General features: G+C 42.8%; 1 protein-coding gene across 1 annotated transcript in view; it reads right to left on the bottom strand.

The window, feature by feature from the left end:
- The window catches only part of LOC138303652 (alpha-2-macroglobulin-like protein 1), a 296,020-nt gene that overhangs the window by 109,949 nt on the left and 168,254 nt on the right, over positions 1-17,817 (bottom strand). The window contains exons 19-24 of the mRNA XM_069242955.1: positions 17,526-17,751; positions 16,823-16,949; positions 7,396-7,517; positions 5,618-5,669; positions 2,755-2,841; positions 1,600-1,776 (exon numbers count right to left, since the gene is read on the bottom strand). Coding sequence (XP_069099056.1) covers positions 1,600-1,776; positions 2,755-2,841; positions 5,618-5,669; positions 7,396-7,517; positions 16,823-16,949; positions 17,526-17,751 — 791 coding nt within the window. The remainder of the gene's footprint in view (positions 1-1,599; positions 1,777-2,754; positions 2,842-5,617; positions 5,670-7,395; positions 7,518-16,822; positions 16,950-17,525; positions 17,752-17,817) is intronic.

Consider the following 17,817-nt stretch of genomic DNA (forward strand, 5'->3'; position numbering starts at 1 on the left):
AGGAAACAAGACCAAGGTATTTCCTCTTCCAACTGCACATTAAACTTGTCCACAGCCTTCTTAATCACCCGATTATACATGGCAATTTCTTCTGAAGCAGGACTTTGAGGGATAGTTATCGACCCTCTCCTCTGGAGAATATGTGTCAAGGTCCTGACACTGAGGATCTGTGATCTCTGATTCCACAGAGTCCTGGAATATTCCTCCCATTTGTTCCTCCTCCTCTTCATAGAAGAGTTTGTCTTCTTTTTCCTCTTTCTGTGGTTTTGGACTTAACGGTGGGTTGGTGTTTTCAACCTCTTTCTCTCCCTGGTCCTTTTGGTGGTATTTGAAATCCCTTAGGGGAGTCATTGAAGTCTTTTTTCTTTTGGACAAGAGGGTCTATTTCAACTTCAAGGTGCCTCTTCTCGATTTCTGCTGCACATCATTCGGCATATGGCCTCGGCATTGCTTTTTTTCCCACAACGCCGAAGATTCCTTCGAGGATGCCTCGTTCGCCAAGCTCCCTTTTTGGTGTTGAAAAATCTTTCCCTCGTCCGTCCTTCGACAACTGGGTTTTTTCAGGGGATCTTCCTCCTGCAGTGTCCCTTTCAAAGGATTTGAGGGATTCCCTGTCTAGAGGCATGGCTGCGGTATGGAGTGTTTCTACACAGAGGCTCCCTTTGATGCCCTTGAATCCTATTTTCCTGGTTTTTCTCCTCATCACTCGAAGGACCCAAGTCTCTTAGGGATTGAGTCTTCTGCTGTTTCTGTATGGTATGACGTGCTTGCCTCTGGTTCAACCTCGGTATCTTTAATATGAACACTGAGCAGGCACTGCAGTTGTCGATTCGATGGAAACTTATGGGGACAATTCAGGCAGAACTTGAATGGAGTCTTCTCCATTACACCATTCAGGGTGCCCCCTGTACTGGCATTCTAAAAAAAACCATTGAGATAATTCTTTCCCCTTTGACTTCTCCTCTGGTATCTTACTGTCGATGTTCTTCTCCGATTTTTGTTGAATTTTGGGCAAACTTCTTATAAATGTTTCTCAATTTTTTTTCCTCGTGTTGGAGAGCCTTCAGCTGCGCAAAAGAATCTGAAGAAGGCAACCATAGGTGAGAGCTTCTGCAGTAAGGAGTATGACATCACAGAACACACCAAACGGGAGCGGACGGTTGATGCACAACAACAAAAAAAGAAAAATAGGCATAGGACTACAAAACTGTGGAGAATTCCGTACCCAACCATTAAATAGAAGAAGAATGGACAGCATATGAATCCAGAAAAGAATTGTGCTGCAAAATTCAAATCCCCACCACAAAGTGTGTACAGTTTTGAAAATGTACATTTGGCACCCAACACCAACTACATTTATTGAATCCATGGATTTGGTACGTAAATAACAGTCTGTCACTTTTGTCAGGTACCAACATGCACCATTGCCAGAACTGTACAGATTGTGGAGCACATGCAGCTGCATCACAATGAAATGCCTGGGGTCACGAATGGTCACTTTCAGCCAGGATGCCCACATAAGCATTCTAGTGCCCATGCACCAAGTGTTGCCGTTTACAGGAAACAATGCACCACAAATAGCAGCCATTCTGCTCTCACCGCTCTTGAGGTACTCTACTGCCTTTTCTTTGATCTCCGGTGTCATCTGGTTGGTCTTTCTTAGATACTGCATGATGTAGATATTGGGGGCAAACTTGGCCATGTTCTGCTCGCCACAGCCATACGGCATGGTCAGGAGTCGGTCGATGTTCTGCAGGGCAGTGCCCATGATGTCACCTATACACAATAAGGGCAGTGCAGTGATGAGAATCGGCCCATGGATACAACAGCACTGATCACAATCTCATTATTACTAATGTCAATGTAAAGGTTTAGTGGGTATTAACAAACGTGTGGCACTAATGATGTAATGTACTTAAATGTTTATAAGATTTGGAATGTGGATGGAAACCATGGGTGGCACTATGAGGGGGGTACAGATGAAAGAGAAGAAAGGGTGGATGCTGGGAGAAAATAACTGTGAAATAAGGAAAGGACACATGGATAGTAAAAAAAGGGTTTGAGAGAAATGAACAGAACGAGGGAATGGAGAAAAGAGAAGAAGAAGGGGCAAAAAACTGAAAAGGGTGTAAGAAAGAAAAGGAAACAGGAGTGAAGAGAACACAATCAAGAGGTAAGAAAGATATAAAAGAGAAAAGGTGGAAGTGAGGAGAAGAGTTGTGGGTGGGAATGGTAAAAACAGATGGAATCAAACAAGGTGAATCTAAGGGAGAAAGGAAGGTAAAAGGAGTCAAGCAAAAGAGGAAAGGCTGGCAAATGTGGAGGAGGGACTAAGGTAGGCAAAAGAAAGGAGAAGTGGAGTAAAGGAAAGAAAGGAGGTTGGTCCTGAACCAATATCCAATGCAAGTTGCCATTAAAAGATTAGTGAGACATAAAACAATGCAATGGGGCAAGAAATGATGCAATAAATCAGCGTATCAGAAATCCTGAACTGAGACACAAAAGATGCAAAGAGGCAGGAACTAGTGCAGCAAATCAATGTGGGTGTAGTAAAACATCAAAAGAAATTCTGAAATTGGAAGATGTGCAAAAAACTAATACTTTCTGCAGTGAATTGTGGGAGGATTTACTGAATCAGGCCTTTTTACCATGGTGAAAAACAAGGGACTAAGATATGATATAAGTAGACAGGAAGTGGTTCAATAAACAAAGTTCTGCAAAAGAGCAATTAATGATAATGAAAGCATTTCCTACCCAGGGCTGACACATGTGCTCGCTCTGAATCTTTCAGAATGTTCTCAGGGAGTTTCAGAGAGATCACTTCTGATGCCTCGCCATCTCCTAGGAGGAAAACATCAAGAAACAGCAATGTCATATCACAGGTAGTGGCTAGAAACTCTTCAATGTAGAAACCTAACTCCATATCTTTTCTTCCCTTTGTTTTAATTAATCAAATAGATGTTAATTCACAAAGTGCACATCAGTGTGCCATAAAATAGAATTTTCAATTGAATACTACAACTGGTCTGGGTTTCGAAAAGGTGAAGGTAGAGTCATTTATTCAAAGGCAGGCAGACTTTGGGGCACATTTATGAGAGGCTTGTGCCACTGTTGCATCACTTTTAGAGACGCAACAGAGGCACAAACCTTTCAACCATATCTATGAGGCCACGCAAAAGCCCCTTTGTGTGGCTTTGAGTGGCCTCATAGGCATGGAGTAGGGCCTTACTCTACGTCAGGGAGGAATTCCATGGGCATTGCAGTGGGTGTTTCCAGCCAATACCCATGGTTTCGATGCAGCTCCAGATTTACAACAGCCTGTAAACCTCGGGATGGGCCAAAACCTTACGCCTCTCCAGGGGAGGCGCAGCAAGGAGTAATAGCTTTATTTTACCTTGTTTTTAGGGTTGAGCCTGCGCTATCATGTGCATCGCTTGTAAGACACTTTAGTAGTTAGAAAAGGGCTCGGAGCCCCGTCCATGTCGCATCAGTGTCTTTCATTGGTTAGTGGATATGTCATGCCTTTTCCGGTGGTTAGCCCTCCTCGAGCGCAGCGACCAAGTACTGAAAACATACGAGGCTCGCTTTTTTCCATCCGGTTTGTGGACTACTTTTTATCTTTTTCCGCAGCGCGATCTCGCTTTGCAGAAGACAAGCGCTTTGCATAACATCAACCCTGTTACATAGTTAACTGCACTTTTGCCGGTTACGTAGATACTTGCTCTTTTGCTGATAGGTTTCATTACAAGTGAACTGTAGCAGCGCAATTTTTCCGTTTAATGTGGCAAGAAAAGTCCGGTTAGGGGTTTACAACTGCTAATAGCTCTAACTCAGAGAAATGCAAGACCCGTTGCATTGCAAATGCTTGCTTCCTCTTTCTATGTTTGCTACATTCAGCAGCATACAAAGAGAAAAAACCCACCCAGGATTGTTTTTGTGCAGGAAAGTGTCCTTTCCTGCACAAACACAATTCGGCTTACAATGCAGACAACCTTGCACCATGGTGCAAAGGTGCCTGTTTTGGCACTAGGCAGCCATAAATGGCACCAGTGCAGTGGGAAAGGACAGGATTGTGCATATTGCATAGATATGGTGCATTCCTGCCCTTTCCTTTTGACCCGGTGCAGTGCAGCAAAGTGACTTGCTGTGCTGTCCTATGCCAAAAGCCCATACATCTGGGCCTCACTGTCTAAATATACACATGAGCTTCAGTGCGCACGCAAAGATCAACAAATCCTGTGCTCAAGTTACTAGTTCTGCCATCACCAAGATTTTGGGTCCACATCAGGTAGACCACCTTAGAGGTGGAACTGGCCTGACGGTTGACATGCCTCTCTGACTACTAATTTTACGGTCTATCCAGGAATCCAAATGTGCCGTGGATGGGGGGGGGGCAGCATCTTCTCCCCTCTGAGGGAAACCAGATTCACATACCAAAGGCTGTGGGGTCTTTGAAGTCTCCTGCCTTGGAATGCTAATTTTCAGGTTTTCCTGCTGGAAGGGGTGGATAATACTCCTGCCAGAGCAGGCTTTCTTCCTAACCGCCAGAGAGCAGAGGCTCTCACCCCTGGGGATCAGAAACGTGTCTGTTGGTGGCAGCTGCTTAAGACCAGTCAGCCAGCACACAGGTCGTTGGTAGGTTTTTTCAGAGGGCACTTCTAAGGTGCCCTATGGTGCATGTATTCATAAATCCATCACTGGAATCTGTGAGGTTGTATTAATACTAGATGGTTGATACCAAACATACCTATTTTCAGTGAAGCCATCATGTTGCTGGAGAACTCATATTGACCAGTGTCCAGCACATGCATTTAGAATGACTTCCCTGTTCACTTACTATGTCTAAGAATCAACAAAGACATAGAAGGGGTATATTTGCTCATGCAGATATGTCCTCACATATAATGCATCGTGGCTTATGAATGAAAGACTTGCTTTAGGGGTGGCTTACATATATTGCATGCATTGTTAGTGGGGATGGCAGACAGACTGTGCCATGTCAGGTTGTCCCTTTGAGCTGCACCAAGACACACAGCCTGCTGTGACAGTCTACATGAGCTAGGTGAGGGGACCCTCAGGGTAGCACAATACATGCTGCAGCCCTTGGGGACTCTCTTTATTACCTATACCCTATGTACCTGGGGTGTCATTCACTAAGGACTTACAGGGGTACCAACGGTCTTGCCAATTGGGGAGCAATTGTACAGTTTTAGGGAAAGGGATCTGACACTGGGGACGTGGATAGCAGGAATCCATTGCACTTTCTGTCAAACTTGAATCAAATACCAGGCAAAAAGTGGGGATGACCATGTCAAAAAGAGGCACTTTCCTTCAAGCAGGACCAAGATTGATTTGCATATTACTGGGTCTAACCTAAGGTAGCTTAGTGGGCAAAACATTATTGTTGGAATGGTATCCCAAGCAACTACTAGTGGTTAGGCTATTTATAAACATTCTGATCATCATTTTTGGGTGTTTGACATCCCCTCTCACTGAGACAATCTGTTAGTCTTTCCAGTGAAGGAGACTGACCCACTGCTGTATCAAAAGCAAGCTGGCCTTTTCATATTTTAGTTGGTTCCAATTTCCTCCCACAAAATGGAAGTCAGACCTTTACCTTGTGCACAGAGTAGGTAACTGTGAGCCTTCTCCTTCAGGACTCCACCTGGCTGAAAAGACAGAACAGGAAATAATCAGGGGACTCCCAAGTAAGTCAGTACGCAGCATGCACTTCAGAGACATACAAAGTTGTTGGAACAAATAAGGTTGTACTGACTAGCAGGCCCCATCTGCACGGCGGGGGACTAGGTTACACTCCAACACGGGTGTGATGGCCCAGATAGATGCAATGTTTCTGTGAAAAGTCCTGGTAGATATCAGGTTATTGGAGTAATGCCTCAGTAAGAAGGCAGGATATTGGAGTGATGTCAGTTGGCAGGTTATTGGAGTCTGTCTGGTGTCTGGTTCCTCAAATTCTGCAACAGTGCGATGTCAGGTTATTCAGAATGATTCGAGTTTGACAGTTTTTTTATGTGAAATTCAAGTCAGGCTTAAGGCTCCTGGAATTGGTGCGGGGGCTGCCATCATATTCCTAGAGCAATGCCACATTCTGACATTATGTTCTAGGAGAATCATTTCAATCTATTGTCATGTTCCTTTTGTGAAGTCAAACTGAGTCAATAAGTGAATGTGTGAGTTATTGAGTGAGTGGAAACAATTCTGGATCCAACATATTAACAGACATAAATAAATAATAATGACACATTGATTAATACCACAGATAGTCCCAGCATTTTCATCTCACTATTTTTCTTTCCTTCTTCTTTCTCCTTATCACTCTCTCTCTCACACACACACACCCCTTCTTTATTCTCACTTTCATCTCTATCTTGCTCGTGCTAAAATTTCCTAAAAGCGACATCGCACAAAGAACGTAACACCGTTTGGAGACACATTAATTTCAAAACTTAAACTCTATTTTACTGGAGTGATAAATAAAAGAAATAGAAAGTCACACTTTTTTATCACAATAGTATTGGAGATAAAGACAAATAATTAAAGTGGTTTCATTTGTAATCAGACACAAGTGTACTTTTGACTTCTAAATCATATGGAATTTTACTTCTGGTTTTATCACTCCATTGTAATATCACCAGGCCTTCTGAAAGTCAACAGAGATAGGCACCTATCTTGGATTGTCATTGTGCGTAATTACAAGACAGCTGTCAAATTACCCAACGTAGGCGGATGGCAAATCACATTACAATATCACTAACATCATTTACTATCTTTCTCATTGCATTCCATATTGCATCAAGATTATGGCTATTTTGGAAGTATCTAAAACAATGTTCAAAGATGGCCAACGCTGTTGCTTTCTGCTTTGCAAATCCTTCTGATTGCTTGTAAAAATCAATGCAAGTATTTGCAAGTCTATTGCTTGGAACATTATTTTCCATAATTGCAAGACAGCAGATACCATCTTTCAATAGACAGAGAGAAAGCATCTGCCAGAAAAAGAGAAGAAAGACTAAGGAGCAGGTCATGCACTCCCATTGAGTACCAAAGCTCAAATGGAGCAGTAAAACATGTAAGAATATCAGTTCCCAGAGGTTTATGTTATGGGAGTCAACCAGTCAAAAAGCAAGGAGGAAGGCTATCCAATCAGGAGGAGGGAACTGAAATGGAAAGTCATCAAATCATGAGCACACGGCTGACCCAACTCACACTCTTAAGTATACATTAATGTATTGGTTACAACATTCCCAGCAACAGACAGCTACAGCTGCCTCTAGCAAAATCTCAAAAATGTAAACAATGAACAAGAAATGAAAAAGAGTCCTATGTATGGCAAGGAAAAAGTTGGAGGGAGTAATTTCTCATTTTCACACGTACCTTGACAAGAATGGGCTTGATGACTGTGTCAATGCGCCCTTCAGAGGGTGTCACTGTGATCTCATTGCCGCATGCTTCTTTGGAGTCTAGAGCTTCTGTGGTGACAGTCAGGTTCACTTCACCTAAAAAGTGGGGGAGGACACTGGGTGAGATGGGCTGGTGAGGTGAGTGGGAGCAGCAGGATCGACAGATCAGGTGAATAGAGAGAAAGAGGAAGTCAGGGGGAAAGGAGAGATTAGGAGGAGGAGATGAGAACAGAAGGGCGTACAGCATGAGTAAAGCATGACAAAAGAGGGTTGAAGATCAGAAGGAAACTAGGATGGAGACAAAAGGCTATGAATAAAGTGGGAAGAAAAAGTGATGTCACTGCTGATGTCACGTTTTTTGTGTGAACTCATCGACAAAGCAGTGTTCTATGGTTGCCTGCCATATTATAAAAAATGTACATTTAACAATAATATCTCATTACCCAATTAACTTCATGGTAGTTTAACTCCGAACTTGGAATCCTGCAAGATCAGCTTGAACCTTAGCAGATCAACTTGCATTATTTTCAAATAATTGTGTTTAGATTCAGTTTCTGGGTTGAATTTCCTGTATTGAATATGAACAGGGGTGTAGAGCAGAGGCCTATCAAGGACAGAAAGTAAAGAACCCTCCAATCCTCATCTCTTAGATTGCCTAATGTAAGAAAAAGTCCCTTTCTTCCTTCAGAAGCCACTTTGCCATACCAGATTCCAAATGTTCTTGGTATGGAGAGCTGCTTCCTTGAAACTGTCACTTTCAACCAAAAGGCATAAAAACCACAAGCAAGTTTTGAATGAAGACCAAAATGAGAAATTAAGATCTACAAAGGTGAAGAAAAAGCCTGCAAAAACCTTGCAACAAAATATGTAGCAAGAGGGCGATGAACCCCATGAAAATCCCACAGAAAGCATTGTGACACAGTGGACAACTGAATGCTTCTTGCTTTTATAAGGTCCACTTAGTATGGTTTACGGGAAGAGTAAGTGAGGTAGAGGAAGTAGCCGCCCTCTTGCTTGACAGATGTTCATGTGTAGTGTTTATATTTCCTCTATTTTGAAATGGAGAAAAATCTCTATTGGGGGTTTGCCAAAAACACTGGAAAATGATACGATTTCTGGAATGAACACCTGTGACTGCTTTCCCCTGTAACTCCAGGGAGCCATCTTCAATTTACTGAAATTTATTGCCTGTGCCTCACACAGTACAGGACAAATGGCCCAACTAAACTGAAACATACTGGGCAGACATCCATGTCCGCATCTGCAATGCAATAGAAAATGCTGAAGAAATGTCCATTAAGCGCAACCTCTGCTCAGCCAGGAGGAGAATAGGGTGATGTTTAAACCCCAAGGTGCAAGAGAGCCTACGAGCTACTGCCACAGAGAGTAGAAGCCTTGCAAACCTTGGCACCTTGATATGGGTGCATGAGGAACTGGCAGCTTCTCAGCCAAGATACGGTCATAGAGCACTTTCCACACTGGTCACAGGGGTGTCCTACAAGGTCCAGAAGAAGCTCTGTAAGACATTTTCGGCAATCCACTCAAAAGAATTTAGTGTATCGGTCGACTTCTTTCTATTTATACACACCATACCAGATACCAAATGGCAGCAGTGAGTAAATGGTGCTAGCGGTCCACTGAAGCTCGGGAAATTTTCACTTTTGAAGTTGCTAATTCCGTCAAGTTTCCCACTTCACTGTCATATAAAACTCCTGCGCTACAAGTAGTTTCTCAGTTTTTAAACTATACCCACTACTTGCATAATGGTAGTGCCTAATCACCGACAGTCAGCAGCTCACTGGCAGGCAAAGGGGTGCTCTTAGAGGCAACCACAGGGCCTCATTATTTCCTTAAACAAAAAGAGATATTCCTGATGTCTTGTGGCCCTCAGAAGACCTACAAAGTGTGTGGCATGACAAAGAAACCAAGGAATACTCTAGACTAATCATAAAAAAGTGAAACACCACAATGGGTGGCATACTCATGGTAACAGAGTGAACACATATTTTTGGGCCCTCGATTTCAATTTTGTCTCATTGAGAACATTACATTATAAATTATTTACAATTATAGTTTTGAAGAAACAAATGCTTAGTCTTGCCTAAACTGATTTACAATGCATTTCCTAGTTAGTCCTTTATAGACCAATTAAGTGTATTTGATGGGCTGCGTCAATAAGAGAAATGTAAATATGGATTAGAGCTGTCACTAGCATTACATTTACAAAGGCACTGATAAAGACCTTAACAAGATGTGTGCGAAGGACCTGGCCTTTCTGACTTTGGGAAAGAGCCACATTATGACTCTCTCCCATTGGTCTCTTAATTTGAGATGGAAATGCTTATATTGGAGCAGAAAGTGGGCTCGTCAGATGATATTTGTCCTACGAACATTTAAAAAAATCTCTCAGGTCAAGTTGAAAGCAATGTCCTCTCTTTTGAACTCATGGCTCTCATGGGGTGTTGTTCTGAACAGCTGGAAGATGCGGTGGCTAAAGTCGGCTCTGAAAAAACTTTAGACCCTATTGAAGTGAAGAACTATACACCCATGTCCTTGCCCCTTGCATTGGCAGAGCTGGGAGAAAAGATACTAGCAAAATGGCTTACTCATCTTGAAAATAATAAATTCTTAGATGACAGTCAAATGTGGTTTAGGCCAGAAAATCCTGCAGTAGCTACATGGGTCTCAGTCATGATTAGATCTGCTTTGTATTCTTCCCACAAACCACTTAAAACCTTCAGGTTTTGCTCTTTCATATGAGAGAGAAAGCATGAATGGAAATATGAAAAGTAATTATGGATTCTCTAGTATATAACTCAACACACCAAAAGCAGTTAGATGGTTGTTTCAAAAAGATGTTAGAATCAGCTTAATACAAGCAATATTTTAAAATTATGCTCAGAATGTGTAGAAACATGCAGAGAGATTCTATTTGTTTTTGTAGTTGCCTAAAGCATGGTAAAATAATTGTGACATCAAAGCTCAGCTGTAATAAGGTATTACAGTTGATCCAATACATCATTTCTTTATTGCGAGTACTAGGGGCGTCATAAATCACCTGTAATAAGGAAATTAGACAGTCTTTTATACTGGGTTGGACAATTCCATATATGATATTATGATATTGGGATTTGGCAAGCCTGTTAAAGAAATTATGGATGATTTTAAAAACTGCGTAGTGGCAGTGTAATAATGGATGAACTGTATACTCTTAAGACTGAATGGTTCAAATTCAAGGTTATTGTGTTTGCCAGAAATAATCCTTGGGCTCCCAAATTGGGGTATGAACTTCTTGGAAAGCTGTCTGGGGTCGCAGAGAAGATTACGAGCTTTTGATTCCAATTGGATAAGGAGCAGAGCCTTACTCTCCAGATTAATGGAGCAGTATCTGGTTCCCTTTTAACTTGACTAACTTAAGAAAATTGCTGGTGAGTGTTGCTATAAATTTACATCTGGATTTTGCAAATGTGTGGTCTTTAGGACTTCCTGATAGAGCATTACACAAGCTTTAGGTTATCCATAACTTTGCATTAATGGCTATCTTTAGACCCTGAAAAGTTGATTCTGTCTCTGACACCTGTCACTGCATTCATTGGTTTACAGACGAGAGGCATATCAACTGATGTAAGGCCTTTCACATGATGAATGAAGTCTTTGTCCTTTCATAAGCTGCTCAAAAAATATTAATGCAATTAGTCCACAAGATCGAAGCAATATCTCTTATGCATGCCATTTATCTAAAAAATCCTGAATATTGAGTAGAATATACAAATAAAAACAAGACATTTCCAAATGTCATCAACCTCTACTGAAAGGAAAAAGTTACACTGTAAGCATCTGTTGGTGGAGTGGAGTGCTGTAGATTCACACCCTCAGTATACCACTGCCATCTGGTGTTGGCATCGGATATGACAAATGCAATACACTTTTAGCCTTGCTGTAGCAAGTTTAGATGCACTTAAACATCCACCTTGCAATGCCCATCTTGGAAATGGTATGACCTTTGTGGGGTTTGGCAAAGCTACGAAGAGCTGGTTGGTTTTTCTGAAGTACTTAGTCCTTTCAATGTAATACAGAAGGGCCTGGTTGACCTCTAATGAGTACAGCTCACTTTCTGTAACAGAATCAGGTTGTTGAAAGCTTGCATGCAGCTTAATAGTCTTGTTAATAGGGAAAGATGAGACTAACTTGGGTAGGAATTTAGGATTACTTCTAATGACTACCCGGTCCTTGTGTACCGCAAGGACTGGTTCCTGAATGGTAAGTGTGTGTAACACGCTGATGCGTCTGAGTGAAGTTATAGGCTATAGGAAAGGCCACTTTCCAGGAACAAAGCTGTAATCTGAAAGAATGGAGGGATTGAAATGGCACAGCCATTCATCTTGTCTTATTTGAAACACCTTAGGGTTCCACCCTGGGCTGGAGGTGCTGTTGGAGGTATCACCCTTCTTAGCCCCTCCTTGAGCCCCCTTACCACGTAATCCTGAAGGGGGCTGAGTGTTCCCTGTTCTGCAGCCATGCCGCTACCGCGGCTTCATTGAGGTACATTGAGGTACATGCAAGGTCCGCCTTCTGAGGGTAAAAAAAAGATTGCAAATAATATCTTGAACCTTGACTTTGATGGGATCTAGTTGATTGAAGATGCAGTAATAGACAAGTCTCTTCATCTTGGCTGCATGGCTTACAGTAAGCCTCATGTAATATGGTCATACACTCCGCAGGGAGGTTAGGTAGCCACACTCTAGGCCCTCAGGTGCTATATGGTTAAGTTGAGTTGCTTGGGGCCTGGTTGCCTGATTTGAGCACCTTATGTGAGAAAGTCTGGCCATGATAGCTTCTCATGGGGACTGATGGACCTCTCAAGGAGCATTCAGTATGAGGGTTGTCTGGCCCAAGATGGTACCACCAATGTGAAGGTCAAGGACACCTCCCTAAAATTCCTCACTATGTGTGGGATGAGTGCGAGAGGTGGAAACGTGTAGGCAAATATCCCTGACTAGTGTATCTATAGTGCAGACACCTGAAGGCAGTGGATGTCCCCATTTTTGCATGTAATATATAGCTTTCATGTTGTCTGTATTAATGAGGTTGGTAGAAGTGTACAGAGCTCTTGAGGTAGGAGGGGCCTATGCTGTGTAGAGTGTTGTATATGTGTGTGAGGAGTTTGAACTCAGTTTGTTAGTGTATGGGGAGTGAGGAAAGTGGTGTAAGTTGATATGGGTGCAGCGCGGTGGTTTGAGGATGAGTCTTGCTGTGGCGCTTTATATGGTTTGGAGACTGTTCAGGAGCAGTTTGGTGATTCCTGCTTAGAGTGTATTCCAATAGTCGAGTCTTCTGTTTATCAGGATCTCTGTGATTTGTTTCCTAGTATTCGCTGGTAGCCACTTGAATATTTTTGCAGCATTTTCAGGGTGTGGAAACAGGTGGAAGTCATTGCATTAATTTAAGGTGTCCTATCAAGTTTGTTGTCTAGGTTACCCAAGTTCCTGGTGTAGGTGGTGGGGGTAGGTGTGAATCCGAGGTCTGCTGGCCACCAGGTAGAAACCCAAACAGCGGTTTATCGTTCTGAAGATCTCCACTTCTGTTTTGTCTGAGTTGGTTCTCATCCTGGAACTCATCCTATCTTTGTCATGTAGTTGGTGAAGATGATTTTGTTGCAGGCGTTGTATCGGATAGTGATAATATCAGTTGTTTATCTAGGAGAGTACGTTGATACAATGCCATTGAATAAGGTTAGCCAGTAGGGCCATGTAGTTGTTAAATTTGGTCAGACAGAGATAATTCTTGTGAGACTCAACAGAAGAGGTTCTTGGCTGCTGACGTGTAAGGTGGCATGCTGACATTTTGCATTCTTCATGTGAGAAAGGAGCAGATCCAGTTGAGGGAGGGTGTTGGTGTGTGTTGAGGTAGTGGGTAAGTTGCTTGTTGATGGCTTTCTACATAATTTGGATGGGTAAGGTAGTAGGGAGATCAGGCAATAGTTTGCTAGCTGGGTGGGGACTGCCAAAGGTTTCTTTAGAAGTGTATTGATCGCTGTGTGTTTCCAGCCCTCTGGGAATATTGCAGAGGTGATGGAGGTTCTCAAGATGCGGGTGAGTACTCTGCTGACTGTGGAGGTGTCCATATTGTCAATGTGATCTGGAGGTGCCCATGGATGGTTGTCATGATGTTGGCTGGGTCTTCCATTGTGATTGCTTCCCAGGTGTTTAGGGTGGAGGCAAGGGTGCAGAGGTCCAGTTGAGGGTCAAAGTTCTATTTTGTTGTAGAACGTTCTGAGAGATTGTCACAGAGTGCTTGCAAGAGGTTGATGCTGTTCATGGTTTAAGCTGGAGTTGTGAAATCTTTGATGATTGTGAAGATTTCTTTACAGCTATTGGAGCTGTTGTCGCGGTTTACGTTGTCAGTGGGGTTGGGCTGGTTTATGCGCAGGTTGTGGGAGCAGTTAGATTCTGGAATGCTCTAGGTGTGTCTGGCTAGTCTGAAGGTGACAGGTTTTGTTTGGTGAGGGATGTTGATTTGGAAGTGGACAATGTTGTGATCAGCCCACCATGAGAGGTGTGTTTGTGGTGAATTTGATGCCATTAAAGGTGGCAAATACAGTTTGAGGGTGTGCCTGAGTGTGAGGGTGTGATGACGTTTTGTTTCAGTCTGCAGTTTCTTAGGCTTTCAATGAGTGTAAAAGAGTTGGGGTTTTTCCTGTATTTCAGATGGAATTTTAGGTCTCTTAGTACCATGTGGGCTCCAGAGTTGATAGTAAGGGGGAGAGAGGGAGGACAAAATCTGCAATGTTGTTAGTGAAAGTGACTCATGGTCTGTTTGGTAGGTATACAAGGATTCCGTTCAGGGTGAAAGTTGCTGACGTTTTGAACTGTAGGTATTCTATGAATGGGGTCACTTTCTCTGTGGCTGTAGTGCAATTGAAGTTTTTTTTAAAGTTTATTGCAATACTCCTCCTGGTTTGTGTTGGTGGTTCTGTTCTGCCATCTTGTGTCCAGCCAAGATGGATATCGCAATGTCATCTGTTGACTCAGCATTCTGCCACGTTTCCATAAAGAAGAGGAGGTCCAGGGATTTACTGTCCAGTATTTCCATGGTGAGTTTCCTGATTGAGTGGGTGTTGAGGTGCTGTTACCGATGCTGTGCAGTGGTCACCTGAGGAAGAAGGTCTAAGAAAGACCTGCTGAGCAAAATGTTGCTGTTGTTCCACCACTGCAGAGAGAACTGAGTGCTGGCCTTAGTCACCACTAGATCTTTCCAGTAACCCTCGGCTTGTGACCATGCCTCACACATCACTGTTGAAACAGGTGTATCTGCATTCTGGTCTGCAGCAAAATTGTTGTGAGGTACGCAGTCATACCAAAGAACATCAATGCAGTTCTTATAGTTACCAGATGAGTGAACTGAAAACTCGGTAGCAGCTACTGGAATGCCAACACCCTCTGTGTGTTGGGATATGCCTTTCCTTTACCAATGTTCAATATCGGACCCAGAAAGAGCAGGGCTGGAGGTGACACTTCTTTGCATTTATGGTGAACCCTAGGCTGCAACAAGGTTAGAGCCACCTGGGTTTGGTCTTGTGTGATGGATGCTGGTGTTTACAGTGCAGAAAGCAGTATCTGCAGCATCACATGTGCAGTGGAAATTTGCGTTGGAAACAATCTTTACCTAATTGATTAGTTCCTCATCCCTTTTCCTTATGACTCATGTAGGTGTTGTACCAGTGCCTCCATCTCCTCCCAGGAAACCTGTTATACCTTGACAGAGAACCAACCAGATTAATGATAAACCACTGGGTGGTTGCACCAACTGCTACGTGCTTAGTAGCAGCATTGAGATGCTTGCTCTCTTTTTATGGGGAAGTGGGGCATAGTCTCCACTTGCCTTAGTTAAGGGCCACTTCCTTTCAGTACGTACTACCATGAGTCTGGTGGGATCTTGAGTCCGATGGAGAAAGGGTAACTGGGAAAAACCTTAAATAACTTCTAGACTTGTAGGGTGACCACGCAGCCCTGATGTGGTATTTACAATTTTCAAGGGCTGACTTGTGCAAACCCTGGAGCATATCCTAGACCATGGGCACAAAGTGGATAATGCATTTGGTCTTGGAGAGGGTCTGCATGAAAAGTCACCGTCCTCCTGCAGGAATTCCATGTCGACTTTATGATGATGGACCGGACTCTGGATGACGGCATGATATGAGGTGATATCATCTGGCAGGGATGGCTTGGCCAAGCAAAGTTCTAAAACTGGACCTTGTGGCGTGGGGGGGGTCAAGTTGTACTCATCCTGGGGAGCCCACAGATAGCATGTTGAAAATGGCACACTGCAAGTGAGAATGAGCTAACAGAATTGCAGTTGCAACCATTTTAACACAATATTTTCTACAGACAATCATAGTCTTTGAAGATTACAGAACTTCCAGACTCTGCATGTGATTTGATTCAGTGATAAAGCTAAATAACTTTGGCTTTGAAGAATAAGAGAGTCTTGCTCCCCATTTAATGCTATTAATCAGATTTTTCCTCTAAATGATTCTAATATATGTGCTAATCCAAGGTGTCTGTTCAGATGTTTTCCTTCAAATATTTTTCTGTCTGTGTTTCATTTTGAGCTGAATTAAATTCCATTTGGTAAAGAACAGACATTCATCTACCAGACATAGATTATCAGTACCATCCTTCCATGTGCCCATGACACTGCACACTAAGGACACCTGCAGCCAGTTCCGACAATCACCACTGTGCTTTGCATGGCGCTCTGTCTCCATTTTGACACTGCTGTGAATGGTGGTGGTCTGGGCAACATAAATCAGTGGTATGTACAGTCACCAATTTTTGGTGGTGTTAATGCTGCCTGATAAACCTCACAATGATGCATGGAGCAACAAGGGAAGAAGGGAGTTGGTGAAAGGGAAAGAGACGAATTATTAGGTGGAGAAAATGAAAATGATGAAGTAGGGGGATGAAAGACAGTGTTGATGAATTGGGCCACATGGAGGGGCTAGGTCTGAGCAAAGGAGATTTAAAGTGTGTCAGCAGAGGCAATAGAATGACCATGGAGGATGAAGAGGATCAGGACGGAGGAAGTCAAAGTTGACAAGTATGGATTAGGGAAATAACACGGAGAGGGTGTGATTTAGAGAGGGAATGAAGGGATGGAAAATATCTGCTTTCAATGAACATCTGAGGAATTAGTAAAGAATTTAGCGAAGAGATGAAGGATGAATTTGAATGACAGAAACAAAGAACAATGATAAAGTAGGAAGCAGCAAGGAATGATGGAAGGAGGAAAGTAAAGGAACAAAGAAGAGAAACAAGGAGGAACTTAAGAGGTGGGAGAATTGGGAAAAGGAATAAACAGCAGAAGAAAAGAAAGAACAGTGAAGTTAGAAGCAACATTACCCAGTTTTAACGGTGTGACCGACCAAGAGAATGTCTGTCCTTCACTGGCACCAAGGCAGCCGGTGTACTCGCTTTCAGGATGGGCTTCCACCTTGAACTCCTCTGATCTCAAAAGCTGTATTTGGATCTTCCAGGGGACGAACACATCACATAAGACTTCACATTCTCTAGTTGCCCCCAATTGCTAAATCTCTTGCTAAAAATCAGCTACATTACTCATTTTTTCTTCTTTCTGGCATCTATCTTTGTTTTGCTTTTAATTACAAGAGTTAATTAATTCCCGTTCAAAGTGCAGAAAGTTGCCTGAGACTTCTCGGAATATGAGACAACATTGCCAAAGAGAAATCTACTGTTATTCAAAAAGGTTTAAAAACTAACCAGATTTTCCTAGAAAACATTGAAATGTATTCATAAAAAACAACTGGGAAGAAAGGAACTAAAGAAAAGGAGATTTGACATGGCTGACCTTGAAATATTATACATAGTCAACATTAACACGAATCAACAGATGTTGGTTAATAGTTCTGACAGAAATGTTTGCTGCGACTCACAGTAATCTTTATGGAGAATGCACATCAGTCTGCCTCATCCGCAATGAAATATTAGGGGACATGTTTTGCACAAGAAAATATCTCTCAGTGAAATTCACATGAATGTCTCAAGGCTTGAGCACATTGCTCTGACCTACTCTCTAGGTACTCGCCTGGATGGGCTCCTTCAAGTAGTTGAAGATGGTGGCCTTGAGGACAAAGGTTTCCCCCCGCACCACAGAGTATGGCAATGAGAGATCCACGAAGAAAGGCTTGAAAGCCCTCAGCGTCACTGGAGAAGACATCCCAAAACCGATATCTGCCAGACAGAAGGTACCAGTAACCCAATCTGTGATGGTGTCGGGGACGGTGACAGGGACTGTAGCTGTCCCAGACTCTCTAGAATGAGACAGGGGAAAGGTGCAATCAGAGGGATATCTGTGGAATCATGTCAAGAGCTGAGAC

This window comes from Pleurodeles waltl, chromosome 7 (genome assembly GCF_031143425.1).
Source record: "Pleurodeles waltl isolate 20211129_DDA chromosome 7, aPleWal1.hap1.20221129, whole genome shotgun sequence".
Lineage (NCBI taxonomy): Eukaryota > Metazoa > Chordata > Amphibia > Caudata > Salamandridae > Pleurodeles > Pleurodeles waltl.